General features: G+C 31.9%; 3 protein-coding genes across 4 annotated transcripts; all 3 read right to left on the reverse strand.

Annotated features, from left to right (window-relative positions):
- Positions 1 to 1,659: 1,659 nt before the first annotated feature.
- Positions 1,660 to 2,527, reverse strand: LOC11433447 (uncharacterized). Its single transcript, XM_003597637.4, has one exon. It carries the CDS (start codon positions 2,400 to 2,402, stop codon positions 1,800 to 1,802), a length of 603 nt encoding a protein of 200 aa, XP_003597685.1. The 5' UTR covers positions 2,403 to 2,527; the 3' UTR covers positions 1,660 to 1,799.
- Positions 2,528 to 4,244: 1,717 nt separating this feature from the next.
- On the reverse strand, positions 4,245 to 5,424 carry LOC11433448 (uncharacterized). Its single transcript, XM_003597638.3, has one exon. The coding sequence runs from the start codon at positions 5,354 to 5,356 to the stop codon at positions 4,766 to 4,768; it is 591 nt and encodes a 196-aa protein (XP_003597686.1). The 5' UTR covers positions 5,357 to 5,424; the 3' UTR covers positions 4,245 to 4,765.
- A 7,809-nt stretch (positions 5,425 to 13,233) lies between these two features.
- On the reverse strand, positions 13,234 to 18,553 carry LOC11420971 (coatomer subunit delta-2). Of its 2 annotated transcripts, none has more exons than XM_024776851.2 (11): positions 18,400 to 18,553; positions 18,287 to 18,322; positions 18,048 to 18,087; positions 17,498 to 17,964; positions 16,958 to 17,135; positions 16,534 to 16,838; positions 14,775 to 14,973; positions 14,541 to 14,694; positions 14,155 to 14,217; positions 13,957 to 14,053; positions 13,234 to 13,668 (listed from the first exon to the last, which is right to left on the reverse strand). In XM_024776851.2, the coding sequence occupies exons 2-11, from the start codon at positions 18,287 to 18,289 to the stop codon at positions 13,579 to 13,581; spliced, it is 1,596 nt and encodes a 531-aa protein (XP_024632619.1). In that variant the 5' UTR covers positions 18,290 to 18,322; positions 18,400 to 18,553; the 3' UTR covers positions 13,234 to 13,578. The 2 variants fall into 2 exon arrangements, with proteins under 2 accessions (XP_024632619.1, XP_003597689.1); XM_003597641.4 differs by having other exon boundaries at positions 13,301 to 13,668; positions 18,410 to 18,538.
- Positions 18,554 to 19,530: the final 977 nt, after the last annotated feature.

The following is a 19,530-nucleotide window of genomic DNA, read 5'->3' on the forward strand; positions in this document are numbered from 1 at the left end:
ATTTCAGCAATATCGTTATTACACGTTTATTTTGATTAATTAATAATTACTCTACTATTTAGATTTGATTTTGTTTTTGAATATTACTATACTCTTGGTCATAGACATTAATGATCCTCTTCATCTTTACAATTGAAATAATGACTTAGTTATACGAGTTTGATTAAAATAACATAAAATACTTATACGTTTGTATTGAATCGACATCAATCAATTTAAACATGAAAATGTCATGCGTATTTTTTTAATAGAATCGTCAATCATCCCTAAAAAAGATAATAATTTAAGTATTGATAATCATGTGGTCCACCGAAAAACTCACCCATGTTCGGATGAGTTTGTTAATACTAGTACTAGTATTTATCTTTTTATTTGTGAGAAAGTATTTTTCATCTTAAAATTTTTGGAAAACTTTTCTTTAATTAGTTTAAATAAAGTAAAAGAGCAAAGAAGAAAGTAAAAAGGCAACAAAATTTTGGAGGGGCCCAGCTAGCTATAAATAGACCTATAGTATAAGTTAAACATGGTGGAATCATATTAGGACAACGATGTTGTTGCTGTACAATCCAATTTAACTTTAAACCGTATCAAGGTCACCAATCACATTACTAATTCACATAGCTAAATCTTTCAAAATCTCCAAACAAACACATAATAATAATACAATAACTTGTTACCAAATGCGGTCTTTATTTATAAATAAAAAAAAAACACTTTGAAACTTGTACAAAATAATGAAATATATGTAGTAGATAATATCTATTTAAAATATATAATAACATCACTGGTGGATTTTTTTTGTGTCCGGAGTTCGAACCTTGAACTTTATATATATATTATGCATTGTCTCTGCCAACTGAGCTAAGCTTACGAAGACACATTATTGATCGATTAAGGCAAAGGTAAGAGGTTAAAAGCAAGAATTAAAATTGAAGAAACTAGTTAGAAAGAGAAGAAACAATGTTTAATATTGTTGTTACAACCCAAAAATCTGCAAGGGTTCTAATCTTATAGCCAAGATTATATCCTAAATCCAAAAGATTCATTGAAATTCTTTTTTAGTACACATATGTGTACGAAGGGTACCTCAGAAAGATCCTATCATGTTTGTTAGAGTACATAATATACCGGCTAATTAATTCGTAAAATTTGTATACTTTCTAATAATTTCAAGTATTGTTTAAAAAACAAATATTTTCTTTTCTATTATTAATAATGAAAGATAATCACAAAAACAAGCCTATGCTTGAACCCTTTACACATATTTCAATTTTATATACGAATTAAAAGTGTAGTCCTTTTCTTCAATTTGTAGATAGACTCAAAATAAAAGCACTCCAAAATGCGAGAGTACGTAAAGTTAACTAAAATAAAGTCACCAAGTACACAACAACAAAAAAATTCAGAATTTAAAAGTGATTATTATTAAGAAAGTTTTTTTTTTTTTTTTTTGTGACCACAGTGATGGTCATTAATTACTCCTCAAACATATACATGAGATTATTTTGTTGGAAATTATGAAAAGTAATTATTCCGTAACAAAAAAATAGAAAAACGCAAGAATAAATTAATTCAATCTGTAATTTATTTTCTAGCTTATTATTATTATCATGTTCATAATCAACAGTTAAATCAAACATGAATCATTAATCTCCCACATATAGGTATATCAACTCTTGGATCATATATATCATGAAAATAACCAAAAATTAAAAATGGTTTACTTAACATTCACAACAAACGATTACACATATTAATTAATTATTAACTAAACAAGGAAGGTTGAATTATTTAATCAATCAATCTTGCTTCCTCAACTGGCTGTAAAACCTGTTTATGAAATCTTCAGCAGCCTTATCAACTTGGTTGTCTTTCTCATCATCTTCTCTTAGAGGGAATGGTGAGTCAGTCACCCTCAATTGCCTCACCATTGGGCTACGCCCGAATCCAGGTAGTGCTGGAGATGCTTCTACGATTGCTTGATCATTGTTAAGCATCTCCAGCACGGCCTTCATTGCGCTCATAGTCGCCACATCATCGTCCTGCGTAGGTGGCGTATGAGCGCAAGTGAAGAAATTGTTGTGATTGTGGTTGTTGCTGCGGTGACGTTTCCCTATTGGGAAAAAGTGATGAGGAGTGTTACTGCAGCTGAATTCATACTCCCTTGATGCGGTAAATTGGTGGCGTGAGTCGTGAGAGCGGCTTGAGGAGGAGCTGTGGTGGCTGTGATGGTGGAACATTAGATTGGCAATGGCTTTTCCGGCAAGCTTGCTGCGGCGTTTGAGCATCATGTTTAGGCCCATCATCAGTTTTCCCTTTGAAATGCCTTTTCTCAACATGAAGAAGGCTACACGTACCATACTCCACACTCTCTTTGATATCACTGGTAGATTGTTTTCCATTTTTTATTTTATATAGAAATTGTTTTTTTTTTTTTGTTTGGAATAATTTGAGGAGAGTGATTTTGAAAGAGAGAGATTGAGAGAGAGAGAGAGAAGGAGAGATATTAGGAGATGAATTTGATTTGAGGACAAGAGGGAGGAGGGTGTTGAGGTTATATATAGTGAGGGGGAAAAGAAGGAAAATGATAAATGAATATTGAATCCACCATATGGAAATAGAATAACCCGTGGTGGGTGCATACATATTTTGTATTACTTTATGTCTTTATAATATTTTGGGGGAAGCCTATGCTTTTGAAAAACGACAAAAGGAGTGCTTTACTTGGTTGAAATGTTTGAAATTGAACATCCACCAAGCCATATAATTTTCATATTGTGCAGCCAGCAATGCATTTACCTTCTCTAATGGTTTTTTTTTTTTTTTTTTACACTCTAATTGTCAGTGTATACACCTCTAGACCAAGAGAGAAAGAGACTCTATGATAGATATGATAGTTTAAGAGTAATCATATTTGTACAATTATTTTATGACAACTAATCGTATACGAGATATGGTGAAGAGGACGACCGTCTTATAAATAAAAAAAAAAAAGTTCAAAATTAGGCTCAAACAAAAAATAAAAATAGAGGTCCATTAAAAATGTTGAAATCATCAGATAATTAATGATGAATTAAAAAAATCTAATATAAATTTTAAGGATGCGTTGATGTCAACATTTGAAATTCTTGAATTTGCTTGAGAATTCTGATGTTCTATTATTTATTTTCTATGAAGTCCGATGTTTTTATTATATAATAATACTATTTTATATCGAACTCTCTTAACTATCCTGATGACAATTACATTTCAAATTCAATGTTTTTTCTCTGAAGTCTACGTTTTCAATGGATTTTTATTTAATGTAACAAAAACTATCACCTTCAAGTAAATTAATTTTTATATGGTATGATATGTAATATTATTCCAAGAGGGAAATAATATGTTTAAGTTTCAAAGATTCCAAATGGAATCTTCTGTTCTATGAATTGAAGCAGTTATATATGTAGCCATAATAACTAGCACAAGGAAGAGATTGTGGGTAGATTATTGGAAAAGGAAGTCGCTTGTTCAATTAAAAGAAGAGAAATGATATTTGAACAACCATTTTTTATAATTTTTGTGACAACTTTCTCTCTCATGCTCACATTATTTTTTTACTTTCTTTCTCTATTGCTTTGGTTTTTGTGTCACTACCTCATTTCCTTTGTAAAATTTTGGTTGTTACAAAAATTGTCACATATATGGATGTTCAAATAACACAACTCTTAAAAGAACTATATTACTCTTATATTTGAAGAAATGGAAATGAAAAACATTCAAGTATAGTGGAGCTTTGAGGTTAAGATGTCTTTTTTTAATAGCCAATTAAATTATTTTATAATTTATTTATTGTATGATATATAATATTATTCCACCTTTCCTTTGCAGCTATATATATCATCAAATTATTTTTTAGATGGCTAGCATTTATTTTGAAGCTATATTCAACAACTAACAACAACAAAAAGAAAATTTGTGTGGCTAACATTCCTAGTCTCGAGGAAGATCCACCACAGTTGCAAATTTTATTCGTGTATACATATATTATACTTCTATCTATTTTATTTTGATTGTTTAAAAAAACTAAAACCATATAATATTTATTTATTTATTTTTACAAATCCATATAATATTTATTTGTTGCTATGCCTATTTAAATTCCTTTTAATAAAAAGGTCACAACTAACTTCTAAGCCACGGAATTTCTCTCTTGGGTTTGGTACGTAACCTTGAATTGAGACAAAGGCAGCCAACAAAAGCAGTAGATCAATGCATGAAGCAAATTTTATTTCTGTTATAAGATTGGAAATATCTAAAATACATTGAAAAAGCCACTGACTAAAATACAAAGTATTAAAAACCCTCTCCATCAAAAAGAAAGACAAAGAACTCACACACGGTTCAACTTGATCCTTCAATAAAAACTATGATAGTGATAGGGAGAGAGACCTAAAAAACCTTATACTCGGATCAAAAGGTATGACTTTAGGGTTATGTTATCTTGATCAAACCCTAAAGACTCTGAGGAGTAGTCACTAGTCAGTAGAAAAAAGAAAAGAAAAGAAAAAAAAGGAACGAGTATATAAACCATGCTCCTAAACAACATAGAATTAATCAATACAGAATTAAAACACTTAATGCATGTCTGAAATCACGTTGAGTTGATGAAATCATGATGGTCTCACCGTAATATTATTGAATAAAATTACGGTGACTCGCTGAGATTCTATTAAACTTACCATCAATTCAAACATACGGTTAACTTCTATGTTATAAGATAAGATTAATTGGTGATTGTGAAATCATTGATATCTCTTGTAATAGCAGGAATGCAACTTGAACTTCTAGCAAGCCCACCACCTTTCTTTTCACCACCTTTGTCTCTAGGGTTGAATGACTTAGCCCTTCTCCCTTCCATTTTACTCTTTTTCAGCATCTCTTTCATAGCTTCAGCTTGAAACAAAACAGGAAAACTCCTTCCAAATTTATTAAACCTAACACATGCACTCATGTGTGCACTCAAAGCCTCTTCAATATTGTTCCCACCATTTTTCTCCAACTCTTCTTTCACTGCCTCAGAACACAAACCACAAACCCATTTCCCTAAGTATTTGTCACGTACACGTTTTATGTACTCAGGTGTAAACTCTTCCGACATGCCACAGCATTCACACTTTGCATCTTCAACTTCAGTTATCGGTGGAAGCTGCGTTAAATCAAGGTCTTGTTTTGATAGTTCAAATGATATGTCTGAGATTGTTCTTTGAATGTTATTGTTGTTGAGTTGAGATGAATTAGGTTTTGGTGGTTTGGAGCATACAATGTTGTTGCTCCTAGAGATTGAGCTAGGTAATGAATCTCCATGAGGTGCCATAATAGTTGTATTTGTTAGTAAGAGAATATGATAAATGTGTTATGAATATTGAAGAAACTAGCTAGGAGGAACAATCTTATTTATAATAGTTGTGTTTTGCTACTAAGAATGTGAGATGTGTGGATGTTAGAAATGCAAATGTCAGTTTTCAATGATCGTGAACTTAATTGCTAGATTTTTCAAGAAGATTTATGAGGTGAATGTGATGTATCGTATAACTTTTAGTGATATGTAGTTGTGTACATACTTTTAAATTTCCCATATGTCAATGCTTCACTACCAAGTGAACTTCCACGTTGGTAGTTGTGACCTCAAGAATAAGGTGATCAATGTATATGATTTCATTCTATGGCTGATAATTTAGTTGAAAGGCAACCACATACATGCGTGTGGAGAGTTTCATGTTTCATAGATATATGGTCTAAGCCCTAAGGTCATGTTTGAATAACACCTTAATTAAGTGTCTATATAATTGCTTGTGTATAAATAATTTCTAGTTCAAAATATAAAATAAAGTCAAATTTGTTTGTATAAATTATAAGCTGTTTTCATAAACTATCTCCAAAGTTTGAAATAAGCTTATGGATATGTCATAACTCATAAGCTATTTTCATAAAAAAAAAATAAAAAAAATCAAACAATGCCTCGAGTACATGTATAGAGATAAGTTAACTCAAACCTATGACCATTCATCTAATTTTATTTTTTTTTAATTATTCTAATATAATATATAGAATCTTATTCTGAATTCATTGTAGCATTCTTCTAAGAGCGTAAATATCGAAAACATTTTAGAGTGTCTTAGCTTAAATTTTATGACACATAGTCAGAATTTCACATTCTCCAACAATTACCGTGGTACTGCATTACCAACATTGTTTTTCTACTTTTGTGATGCAAAAAATAATGAGTTATGATACATAAACACCCTTAGGTGACAATACACCCCTTGACACCCACACAAAAATCTGACATGTGGCCATATGGACCCCGCACAAGTACACTTTATCTTTCTTCTTCTCTTCTCTCTTCCTAATACATAGGGTGTACAAGGGTGTATGCAATTAAAAGGTGTCTATGTAACATTTTCCAAAAAGAGTGATGCTACATGTACCACCTCATGTGGCAATACACCCTTTACACCCATACAAAATTCTGACACGTGGCAATCTGGACCCCACATAAATAGAAGATAAAGTGTGGTTATGAGATGAACTTACCAAAATATCCCTAATACATAGAGTGTACAATGGGATGTAGGAATAAAGGGTGTTCATGTAACATTTTTCTATTTAAAAAATGTATTTGAATGATTTAAATAATTAAAAAATGTGAAATAATATTTATATATTATGTGGGGTTCATTTATACCATCAATGTGCGTGGTATGAATGTGGATGCTCTAATCATTGTGATTATAGTTATTAATCAAAATTGTTTGAGAGTTTCATATCAAATATATTTATTTATCTGAATCTTTGTTATAACTATTTTTCTCTACATGTAACTTTTCTTTCAAAATGTTCAATAGTTAAAAATACCATATATATTAAGGAAAAGACGAAAAATATATTTTAAAAGGAAATTAAGAAACTATGGTCTATGGAGGGTAGACCTTCAAATTGCATATCCATATTATGACTTTTTTTTCTACATATTTTTTCACGGTCCCTCATTTTACGCCACTATATTAGTCAATGTAATTGGACTTGGTTGCCAAAATGAATCGTGAAGTGTGACTTCAAATCGACATGATAAGAGCCACAATTGTAAATGTCCATGTTTTGTACACGTTGGCATATTGATTCTTTTTTTACTATGCAAGTTGAAGAAAATTGTTATTGACGGATTGCATAAACATAAGAAACACGAGTAAAATATACTTTTGTCTTCTTAACAGTTAACTGCCGAGGAATTTAATAACCGGCTGCAATTAACTGTCGAGGAAAACCTTGGTAGTTAACTGCCGAGAATCTTCTGTTATAAATCTGGCAGAAGCTCTCTCATCCATTATTCATCTCATCTTCCAAAAAAAAAATTCCAATCTCTTTCACAAATCTCTCTAAAAAACCCAACTAAATTTATTCAACAAAATCACAAGTAAGTAATTATAATGCTATTAACTTACATTTTAGTTGTTATAAATATTTTTATTTTTTTAGTTTTGAGTAGATTTATTTTATTTTTGTTTTTGAGTAGATTTACATAGTATAATTCATTTTAAGAGTAAATGTTAGTTGCTTAATTTAATTAAAATGTTTGTATGATGTTTATGTTATAGTTTAAAATTTTAGGGTTATATTTTAATTTGGTGTTTTATATTTATTTTTTTATTTTAGTTTTTAATTAGATTTACATGTTATAAATCATTTTTAGATTAGATGTTAGTTGCTGAGATCAACTGAAGATATCATCAAAAGTTTGATTCCGCCAGAAGATCGTCATTAGGTACGGAAAGAATGCACCTTCCAACTACAACAATTGCCTTCCTTTGAATGGGGTAATTCAAACTTGCCAAACGGCAGATCTCCAATATTTGACCGGAATTCCCACTGTTCCTGTCAAAAGATTAAATTCTTGTTAGGCTGATTTAAATGAAGGTATTGAAGTGTCAAGGAATGGACCTCATTCTTTTCACATTTGAATACCATCATTTAATCCCAACCTAACAAGAATTTAATCTTTTGAATGGAACATTGGGAATGCCGGTCGAATATTGGAGTCCTGCTGCTTGGCAAGTTTGAATTTACCCCATTCAAAGGTAACACAATTGTTGTAGTTGGGAGGTACAAACGTCCAACTGCAATAATTGTCTTTCTTTGAATGAGGTAATTCAAACTTGTTAAACGGCAGAAATCCAGCATTCGATAAGCATCTTGAATACTGGTATTGAAGTGTCAAGGAATGCACCTCATTATTTTGACACTTGAATACCATCATTCAAGATGCTCATCGGATGCTGGAGTCCTGCTGTTTAGCAAGTTTAAATTTTCCCATCCAGGAGTAAGATAATTGTTGCAGTTGGAAGGTACATTTCAGAATGTAATGTAATGCAATGTAGTTTGATAACATATATAGTTGAATATGCATAATACATGTTGTTTTGAATGGAACAATAATTATCTTATTTATTCATTTTTCGAATTTATTTATTCATTACGCAATTTTAATTAGTTGAATTCACCTTAAGATTTAATTAGTTTTTATTCAAATATGCAATTATTCAAAACGCGACTTTAATCGAAATTATTCCAAATGCGATTTTATTCTAAGTACCATAATGTCAAACAAAATGTGCGCGACACAAAAATAAAACATAAAAAAATCCAAAACAATTAGGCATTAAAAGTCATTACATTCATTCTTCCTCGTCACACAAGTCAATCGGGTTGTCCGTTACAGTCACTGGGGCACCTTGTTTTGGTTGAGGACCAAAATAGCATGTCCTCCCACTCCTCGTCAACCTGGACTGATTGTACACCGGCACCTTCGAACCCTTCTTTTTTTCGGAACCATCACAAACAATTATGTGCCATGTCATAGGCGATTTTTCTTTGTTCTTCTCTTCACCCTGAACGTTACCCTGATTCTGATTCTGAGACATATCTACAATAAAAAAAAATGGCGATCAAAACCTAACTAAACAACAATGCCATAAAATCGTAAAATCAAAAACTAAACCTAAACCTAAACTATCATCAAAACCTACACCTAAACCTAAACAATTCTAACAATTCTACAACGATTCATCAAAATCTAAACCTAACAATTCAATAAAAGATCTCTAACAATTCTAACCATTCTAACCTAAATTATCCTAACATATCATAAAATCAATAAAACCTATATAATCGAATCTATATAATCGAAATTTAACAACAACAAAAAAAACAAACAAACAATTCGACCACAAAACAACAATGCAATAGGATTCAAAAAACTTGCTTGTTTTTGTGATTGAAATTGGCTTGGAATGGCTTGAAATTGCTCAAAATCGCACCTAGGAGATCAAAAAATGTAACAATGGAGTTTTTGAAACTCCTATGTCTGTTCTGTTCTTATAACAAATTTCGGCAGTTATTTGCAGCCGATTTTTTAATTCCTTAGCAGTTAACTGCCGAGGGGGCAAAAACGTATTTTACTTGTGTGTCTCAGCCTTATGTAATGTAACGGCAATTTTCTCTGTTGAATTGATGAAAATTGAATTTTTCATTGCTTATATTCAAAATCAAAGATATTACTATGCCTATAAGTTGAATTGATGAAAATCAAAATAAAAATAATAATAATGACAATAAATGAAGACAGATTTTATTGATCTTTTTATTATTTAATGTGTGTTACAACTCTTAAAATGTGCATGTACATGAGCAGCTCTATCTTCTTGTACTCATGTTTATAAATAGAAAGAGATAAAAAGAAAAACTGTACTTACTAATACTATGATAATGTTTTGCCCTGAAAAAAGGATAATGTTTAAAATAACAATTAATATTAAATTATTAGTCAAAAAAATTAATATAATAACACAATAAGAAAGTTGGATAGCATTAATATAAAGTTTTCCTTTAAGAAAATTGATTGGTTGTCCTCCAATAGAAGCTGATTGTGGGGGTATTCACGTGGTAGCATGGTAAAACCATATATATTTATTTTCCACAACTTTCTGCTTTTGTGGTAAACTTGACTTGATTAAACATGAAGAAGGAAAAAAGAGACTGCACCTCACACGAGCCTTCCTCCACAAACGTTAACTTTTCATTTCACGAGAAGTTCAAAAAGCATAAGGTTATAAAGCCATTTAGTACTTTCAATGGAGCTATCAACTAAATAAAGTTGAAGTCATGCTGTAAAAGATACTATGAATTGAACTAGGGTAGGGGGGCTCAAAGGCTGAAACATAAAAGTTAGTAGATAGGTCCTGATATATCATGTATCATACATGTAACGTACGTTTGTGCATGAATGTAATGTAACATCGGTTAATTAATTGTACCAAAAATATATTTTGGCAGTGATAAATCAAATAATAAATAAATATCTGAATGATAGTAGCTCACCCCTAATTAATGATCATGATCATGATCAAGAAAGAAAATTCAAAATCAACTAAGTCAATTCTTAGGTTAAGGAAGTGTCATATGTGATTTACGGTTGATCAATACACAAAATTCAAAATATTGATGATCACCACGTATAAGTAGTTTATAGTTTTTTACATTTACAATTGAGACAATGACATAATCGATGATGATTCAATAAAAATAAGAGATAACGATATAGTTTAAGTTTTAATACATTGATATAAGTTTTCTTTGTTTTTTTCTTAGACCAAGTGCAATGGTGGTATTGAAAGCCACATTCAACATGTTGAAACCTTCCGATGGTAAGTTGAAGTTGGTTGAGAGATGAGGTGGAAGAAAGAGGTGATGAAACCATTCAACATGTTGAAGCTTGCAAATTGCCAGATCGGGAACGACACGCGGTGCATTTCTGTTGGTCAAAACAGGCGTGTGAGCTACACGTGCCGACAAAGGCGAGCGACAGTAGCAGGACGCAAAGAGAGAAAGGGTGAGTGTATAATCTTTGACACATGGTTGATCCTGATTGGTTGTTTGGATTTATCTCATTTTAATAATTTAAACTCAATTCATTGCAAATTTATTTTATTTTATTTTTTTAAACCAAAATTCATGATTTTTTTTTCTATAAATAGAGACTTGGTTCATTTGATTTGGACACAGAAAAAAAAAAAAAAAAACAAGTTTTTCACTATCTTATTGTTATTATTATCTTTCTATTAGGTTTTCTTTTGAAGTTTTAATCTTTTTTTTAGTGAAATGAGCCAAGAGTTGTTTGGAAATTAATTTCAATCAAGTATTTGTCTATATTTTGAAGTTTCTTGTCTTGCATTTTAAGTTATTTGTGCGTCGCGTGCTTAGTTTGTTGTATTGCATTTTAAGTTAAGAAAATAAAAATAAATTATTTAAATAAATTTTGTTTTTTACAAAAAACTAAAAAATAAATTGTTAAGTGATTATTATTTTAATTTAATTATAATCGATAATTGTAATTATATGTTATCAAAAAACAAAAGGCTTAATTGCACTTTTCCCACCTATATTTTGCTAATTGTGCGATTTTTCATCCCCTCTTTTTTTTAGCGATTTTGCACCTCATATTTTGCCAATTGTGTTTTGTTCAAAATCATCATTAAAAGAGGGGAAGGGGGGCAAATGATGGGGTGCAAAATTGCTCAAAAAAATAAGAGGGGGTGCAAAATCGCACAATTGACAAAAAGATAGGGGGAAAAGTGCAATTAAACACAAGAAGTTCCATCTAACCAAAAAGGGCGCAAAAAGATGGGGTGCAAAATCGCTCAAAAAAAAGAGGGGATGCAAAATCGCACAATTAGCAAAATATAGGTGGGAAAGTGCAATTAAGCCAAAACAAAAATATTAAAAAGTGGTGGGGTAGAGTGTTGAATGAAAAATCATTGGAGAGGATAAAAGTTGAATGAGTGTTGAATTATTAGGTGGAAGAGAGAGAAAATGATGTGGACTGTGGAGTGTTGGGAAGAGAAAAAGTGAGTGTTGAGAGTGTTGAACCATTGTACATGGTCTTACTTGGACCCAATTGATTGAGTGTTGAGAAGAGAAAAAGTGAGAGTGTTGAGAGTGTTGGGAAGAAATATAATGACTTTTTACTTACGGTGAGTGGCATAAATCATTGTTAAAGTTTTAAGTGTCTTTCGAGTAATCAGTATTAGTCAACGGTTTCAATTGAAGAGAAACTTATGTTATTCTTCTGACTCTCATTTTCATCAAATTAAAGTTGTTGTAAAGAGGACTAATAGTTTGATATTTGATAATCCAATATACGCGTCAACGGTGATACCAATACTAAATTGACATGATTTTTAGAAGCTAGAAAATGAAGCTTCTATGATTGTGTTTGGTAACATAAATAAGCTAGCTTATAGCTTGTTGCATTAGCTTATAAGCTCGTTGGATGAAAACGTGACGTGTTTAGTAACAAGTTTTTCTTATGAGCTTATAGCTTTTTGTAAGAAGCTATTTCAAGTAGCTTTTGAGCTTATAGCTTGTAGCTTTTTATATTTTCTTCCATTTTTAACCTTTAATATTATTTTTCTTATAAAAATAAACTGCACACTAAATAGGCCTTAACCACCCACGTTCCTAATTTGTATTATTCCTTTTTCCTTAATTCTCTTTTTTTACACGTTGCTTTTTATTTTTTTTAACTCTAGTTCTTTTTTTTATCAAGTATTAATTTCAGTTCTTCGAAGTACTGTTTGAAAAGGGGCACTTTCTATTGTACTTATATATTCATATTATCATTTTTTTTTCCTTTTAACTTATTTCCTAATTCAAATAAAAATAAAAAAAAATCATAAAAAAAAATTAAAAAAAAGATATAAAAATGAAGTAATTTATCATTTTAAAGCTAAAAAAATACTTTGAAATAAATTACATATTTAAGATAAATATATCAGTTAAAAATATGTAGTAATTTATATAAAAATAAACATATGTATTTTTATGTCATTATATACTTATCACTCATTTTAAAAATTAATTTTACAAAACACTTTAATTTCAAACCGCTAGCTTTTCAGCTAAAAGCTTTCAATCATCAGCTATAAGCTAGCTTTTCAACTACCAGCTAGCTTATAGCTTTTTTTTACCATACAAAGCCTATGTGAAAATATTGCTTTAATTTTGAAGTAACGCAAAAAACTTCTATTAGAAATTTCAATATTTTCACAATTTCAAAAAATCTCAAATATATACCAAAGTATAGATCACCCAGATTTCAGATCGTGCTTTGTTGAGAAATGTATTTTAAAGATAAACTAAATAAAAACATTATTTAGCAAATATACCACATTACATGCACAACTAGTTAGTTTACTACCATGTATGGGATATGAAGTACTCGATTTGTATTTGACTTGCTTGTCTTCTTATTCATCACAAGAAAAACAGGGAGATGGGAAATGCATCCTTTTCCACATAAGATGCTTGCCACAATAGTAAATACAAGTATCATAGTTTGCTCCTTGTCTTGACAAGTAGAACTAAAAGTATAAATTCATGAATAGTAGCAAATGTTGCAACTAAAAGTAAATCCTATTGACAAAAGAGACACGGCTGTAAAAGCAAAACTGTCATAGAAGCTCAAAGCCGAGAGGAAATCAATCACACAACTTGGTAGTTTTCTGTTAACAACTGTGTTCTCTGAGCATATTTAGGAGGATTACCACCCTTAACTGGTATGATATTCATAACCTGCAAAGAGAAGCAAGGTATTTGGTTAAGATCCCATTACATCATCATTCAAGCAATAATATGTCATATACTATCGATAACTGCAGATGACAAACGGTAAAAGGGCTGAATGAAAAGAATTTCTATTTAGAGATGACAAAAGATTTCCCAGCCATACAAACATCTCAGGGTCAATAAATGTGTCAGTTTCAAGTTTTTATCATACCATCTAGACCAGTCATTCCAAATTACACTGCATCACAGCCCCTAATAAATTTGAATGCCAAAATAAAAAATAAACATACGAACCTTCAGGTCACTAAATGTGTCAGTTGCCATAAAACGAACTGAGATGGGAAAGAATGCTGATGCATCTACTTGCGGAACAACAAACTCCAACGACCCACTGCCAAATATATTAAAGATCAGACAAAACAAATCCAAAAATACAAAGATCATAGTATAGCATAAGTTAGCTCTTAAAAAAACATTCCAATTTTAGCATACCTGCGATTTGAATTATCAATCAGCAGGACGGACCACTCCAAAATGGAATTCCTAGAGTCATACCTGCAAAGCCAATTTTATTAAGGAATTATAAAGAGACTAAGAATGGTATGAACAAACATGAAGTAAAATTATTTACAGCCATAAATAAAATATGAATGACTAAACTCATGATCAGGAGAAGAGGAGGAATAGTATTAGTTTCAGAGAGCATCATAATTCATGTGAATCTAGTCAGATAATTCAAGATTGCATTTACACGTGTAACAGATATTATTTCCAATACAAAACCACCGGTTTATTTACTGCAAACTTCATACTGAAACGCAAAAATCAAGGTTGTCTCTAACCCTAATTCAAAAAAAGAAAACAAATAATGTTCACACCTCCATTCCCCATCAATCTGACTAACAGATGGAGCCTCACGAAGAGCTGGAAGGGGCACTGAGATCACAACATTCCGCAGGTCAAACATTGATGAAGCCTCGTATTCAATGTTGACATAAGTTTCATTTCCAGAAGAAGATGGCCAACAGTTGACTGCATTAGACATATATAGTACACTGTAAGTTATAAATACATGAACACAAAGCCAAGATCAATGAAAGTTATAAACTCACTTGTCAGTGGCACCATTGACTCATCAGTGCTTTGCATTCTCCACTTTAAAAGACCAACACCTCCGGCATCACTGGCTTGACCAGTGGGGAAGGGCCTATTTGGATCCTTCAGGCCTAATATATATTCATTGGCAAATAATTCTTTATTCATGTTAGGGTGTGTCTTGAAAGAGACGGCTTGATTATCACCAGTCTGAACCTGCAAAAACAAGGCACAATATGTAAGTACATATCTTTTTCATTGTTCTCCTGAATAGACGTTGTCATTCAAGACAAATTCAAGGCATGTCGGCATGAGTAAACCTAGGCTGGGAGATCTCAACAGTCAAAACAAGACTGAAGGATGGTAGGAGAAAACAAGTATAAGAATAATCCGAAGTGGTGTTTTATTACAAAGAAATAGGGAAAATCACTCCGAATTACAATTCTGCAGATCTTCAACGGTCTGCAACCTCCCTCATTATGGCCTCTCTGCTCTCAAAAATAAAATATCAATTAACCCTATCCCAATTAATTCACATTAAAAGTAAACTCATCCATCATTGTCAAACAATGGAACCAGCATTGTTATCACCCTACAAGAACTTCAAGTAAACCATCAGAATAATGACCTTCAGTTTCATCCTTTCTGCCTAATTGAAGTGCCACTTTTATCCATCCCCTTCTCTTTATTTTCCCTCTCTTCCTCCCATTTGCGTCAATCATGTATGATTCAAAAGTCTAAGCTTCTTTAAGCAAAAACATTAAAACTGATATATTCAACCAACGATATGATCTGATGCTTGTCAGAATTGTGATAAGAGAAAACAGAGGAAAGTGAAGGAAAATTTCAAAGAGAATCTGAAGGCAGTTAAAACCGCAATGTACAGTTGGGAGTTGGGACAGTTAGCAAAAGAAACTAAGAAATTAATTAACTTCGAAAGACTAGAACTCTTAACAAGCTACTACTGCTAGCTGTAACGGGTTCAAGATTCAATAAGAAGAAAGAAAACAAGCGTTTGAAGAAAACAAAATGTGCTTTCATTTCTTAGAGCTATTATAGTTCTGCTTTGCCAAAGGAGGAATTATCTTCACCTACGAATTATAAGTGAGTTACAAATGAGTCAACACCCCGTTCCCTTCTCTTTCTTCCCAAATATTTATATCTACAAACTAACTTGCACAATAGCATATTCTCTGAGCTATCAATCACTCTATTACTGCTTCTTCCTTCTAGTCTACATGCTTACTATTCCCAAATTCTGATCCCTAACAAGATGCTCTAGAGTGGGATTGAGATAAACACAAGGCCTAAACAGAAACAGAGTCCAAACTCAAATACAGATAAAACACAAATAAAAATCACCTAGAATCCGAAGTATAAGCTAAATATTTGAATCACATAAAAAACTGCTGACATCTACGCCTTGCTAAAACTTATAATTAACTTATCTGAGCCTTGCCTTGCCTTGCATTAAACACTAAAACATTGGCTGGTTTTAAAACATTATCCATTTAAAAATTAACCCATTGTTAACCTTCAATATCACTGACAATTGCATTTACAGAGGATGCAAACTTTGAGAAGAGTATATGAGGGCAAAATAAAGAAATTAAGAAAGGAGAAAATATGTTTCGCTCTTCATGTCAATAAATAATTATTTATCAAAAAGACTGCTCAAGTTATGCAAAGCAGCAAACCAATGGACACGAACATTTCACATTGTATTTCTCTCTTCATGCAGCATGGAGGTAGAGAGAGATGGTGAGAATGCAATACCTGAACTTGAATATGCCCATCCTCTTGGTTAAGAATTTGGAGAGACAATGTTCCTTGAACATCAAAATTACTAACCCCGCCATCTCGTTTTAGTGTCACATTCAGTTTCTCCTCAACAGTTAAAGTGATGGGATCGGTAAGTGGTGGGGCAGCTGACCGAGACGGGCCAAGTTTTGGCTGAACAACTTCAAGAATGACCTCACCTTCTGCTTTCAAGGATTCCAAAAACTGATTTGTCTTTTGAGATTTTCCAAGCTTCATACCAAGACCCTTTGGCGGAGCATTGGCAGATGCAGTTGGACGACCTAAGGAAGAGAATAGGAGAGTACATAAATGAAAATATTCCACTTTATTCAGAAACATGTTAATATGGGCAAATATTAAAGCATTCTAGAATAATTTGTGAGAATCTATGAAAACCAACCTTTAGGCTTGGTGGAAAAGGAATCAATGTCAGTAGTTGTCAATCCAAAACCAGAGACACTTCCGAAACCAGTTCCAGAGCTAGATATGCTCATATCACTGAAGCTATTTTCAATTCTTCCAGATCCCATTGACGTCAAAGGACCAAAGCCTCCTTTTTCACCTCTATTCTTTTCAATCTGAACAATAAATGAATTTTGTTCAATTAAATTATGAGCAGTCCTAGACATAGTGTATGTTTGGTTCTACTTTTAGAATTGATCCTGGAGCTGTAGAATTGATTCTGACATGTTTGGTTGCTTTCAAGTAGAATTGATTCTACTTGAAACTAGGATTTGTAGCTTTTGATTTTAGAATTGATTCTAACACAAAATTATAATTCAACTCAGTTTTACATGAATGTATACAAACACAAATCACTTTTAGTCAGAATAAATTTTACATAATCAATTATTCACTCAAAATCAATTCTTACTACCGCAGAACCTAACATACTCTTAAAACATAAAAAGGTAATAAATAGTAGTCCTTGAAATGATACCTTGCTCTTATCAATCTCACTAGCTTTGCGCTTCATAAGATCCTTAGTTTCATTAACCTTACTCTGCTGAACCAGCTTATAAAGCTTCTCTTCGTGACTTTCCATCTCACAATATTGCTTAACTTGGGCAACAGTCACATTTTCCTTGTGCCCAAGAGCGATAACTTCATCAAACGCAAAAATCAACTCAAAAGCGTGCTTGCAGATACCTTCTTCGTCAAGGGAATAAGAATATTCTGGGACTAGTTTGGAGAGAAGTCGCAAAGTATCTAAATCTTCGAGTATGTTGCTCTGTTTGTTAGTTACAAGAAGCAGATAGAGAGATTCTATCGGGTGGTAAACATAACGGACATTGTCGGTTTCAATATATGTGTGCTGTTTACCAGTGCCTATTAATTTGGGAAATGCTGCTAGAAGTCCTTCGATTCGTATCCGAGACATATCAACAAATTGTCTAGAGACTAAGACTGTAATGATAAAAAAAAAAAAAAAAAAAATTGGTGTTAATTATTTATTGTAAAAATTAAGGATGGATGCAAGGAAGTGTCACCTTTGCCAGATTTGCCGACAATGGACGCAGCAAGGACGACCTGTAGAAGAAATGATCGATCCAATTTGGGATTAACATTAAAGAATGAAATACATGTAGCAGAAAATTCAATTTGCAAACGGTAGTTTTAGATCACGGGTTAAACTCATACATCAAACAAGCAATTATGTGGTATCAAAATGAACATAACATAAGAAGCGAAATTGTTTCAAAATTAAGAACCAATAAGAGATACATACCATGATTGCGTTGGTTTTTCTTGTATGGAATTGAATCTGCGAAAAAACAAAGTTCAGATGAACGCGTAAGACATGAATGGCGAAGTTGAGAGAAAAGAAAAGGAAATGTTTACCGAAACGCACGAGATCTGAGAATTGGGAGCGCAGATCTATCTGATAGGAGATGCAATGGGGAAGTGATAAATTGAAGACTAACAGGTTGATCTAACCTAAACTAAATATGTGGCAGTGCCACGTCACTTGAAATTCACACGTAATGCTGCCACATCAGCATATAGAGAAGTTGAGAAAATACTAGATAGTCATTGATGTGTTGTGTAAAACGGCATTAAAAATTATCTCTCTCGACGGTATCCTATTTTGCAATAATCTCCGCAGAGGGATTAAATCATTCCAAACTGTTGCAAGATTTCTTCAATCTTCAACTATTAATTCTCCTACAATCAAAGAATAGGCTTTTTTTTTTACCGAATAACCATTTCTCGACCAATTCCACCTAACACATACATCAAACCTTTCAATGGATACATATTTTTCATTATTCGACCTTCAAGCCAAAGATCTATCCAAAAAAATAAAGTTTCTTCACCATTACCTATTTTCCTAGATGATTTTTCAGCAAACCAGCCTAATTTGAAGCCCCACACCCCTTCTCAATACTTTGTAAATCTCTCCATCTTGTCGAGCAATGTCTCCCAACCTTATTTACTTTATTTTTGAGTTCCCAGTATTTACTAGACAAAACTTTAACAAACAAGCTGTTTTTTTTTTTTTCATTACAAATTCTCCACTCCCATTTACCTAATAAAACTAAATTTGATACGACAATATTAACAGAGCATTTTAATGTCATGGGCTATTTTAATTAATGATGTAGTGCATAATTAGGGACTATTTTAAAATTTTAATACATTGAAAAACTATTGTAACTACTCGTTACATATTAAGGGAAAAAAATGACTATTTACCCAAGAAAAATTAACGGCCAAGACTATTTGCTTTAAATTGAGAACAAAATGGAAATTAAAACCAAAATAACCGATGTATTTAGAGGACCAAATAATTATTTAAACTTTCTTTTATTTAAGTCGTGTATCTTTTGCTCAAAGAAAAAAGACCGTGTATCTTCAAACTTTTTTTTTAGATAGACAAAATCACAATAATTATTGAAAATTTACATATACATGTTAAGGAGTCGTTATTCAAAACCCAATTATAACAAGTCTAACAATTTCAACAATTTT

This window comes from Medicago truncatula, chromosome 2, assembly GCF_003473485.1.
Source record: "Medicago truncatula cultivar Jemalong A17 chromosome 2, MtrunA17r5.0-ANR, whole genome shotgun sequence".
Classification (NCBI taxonomy): domain Eukaryota; kingdom Viridiplantae; phylum Streptophyta; class Magnoliopsida; order Fabales; family Fabaceae; genus Medicago; species Medicago truncatula.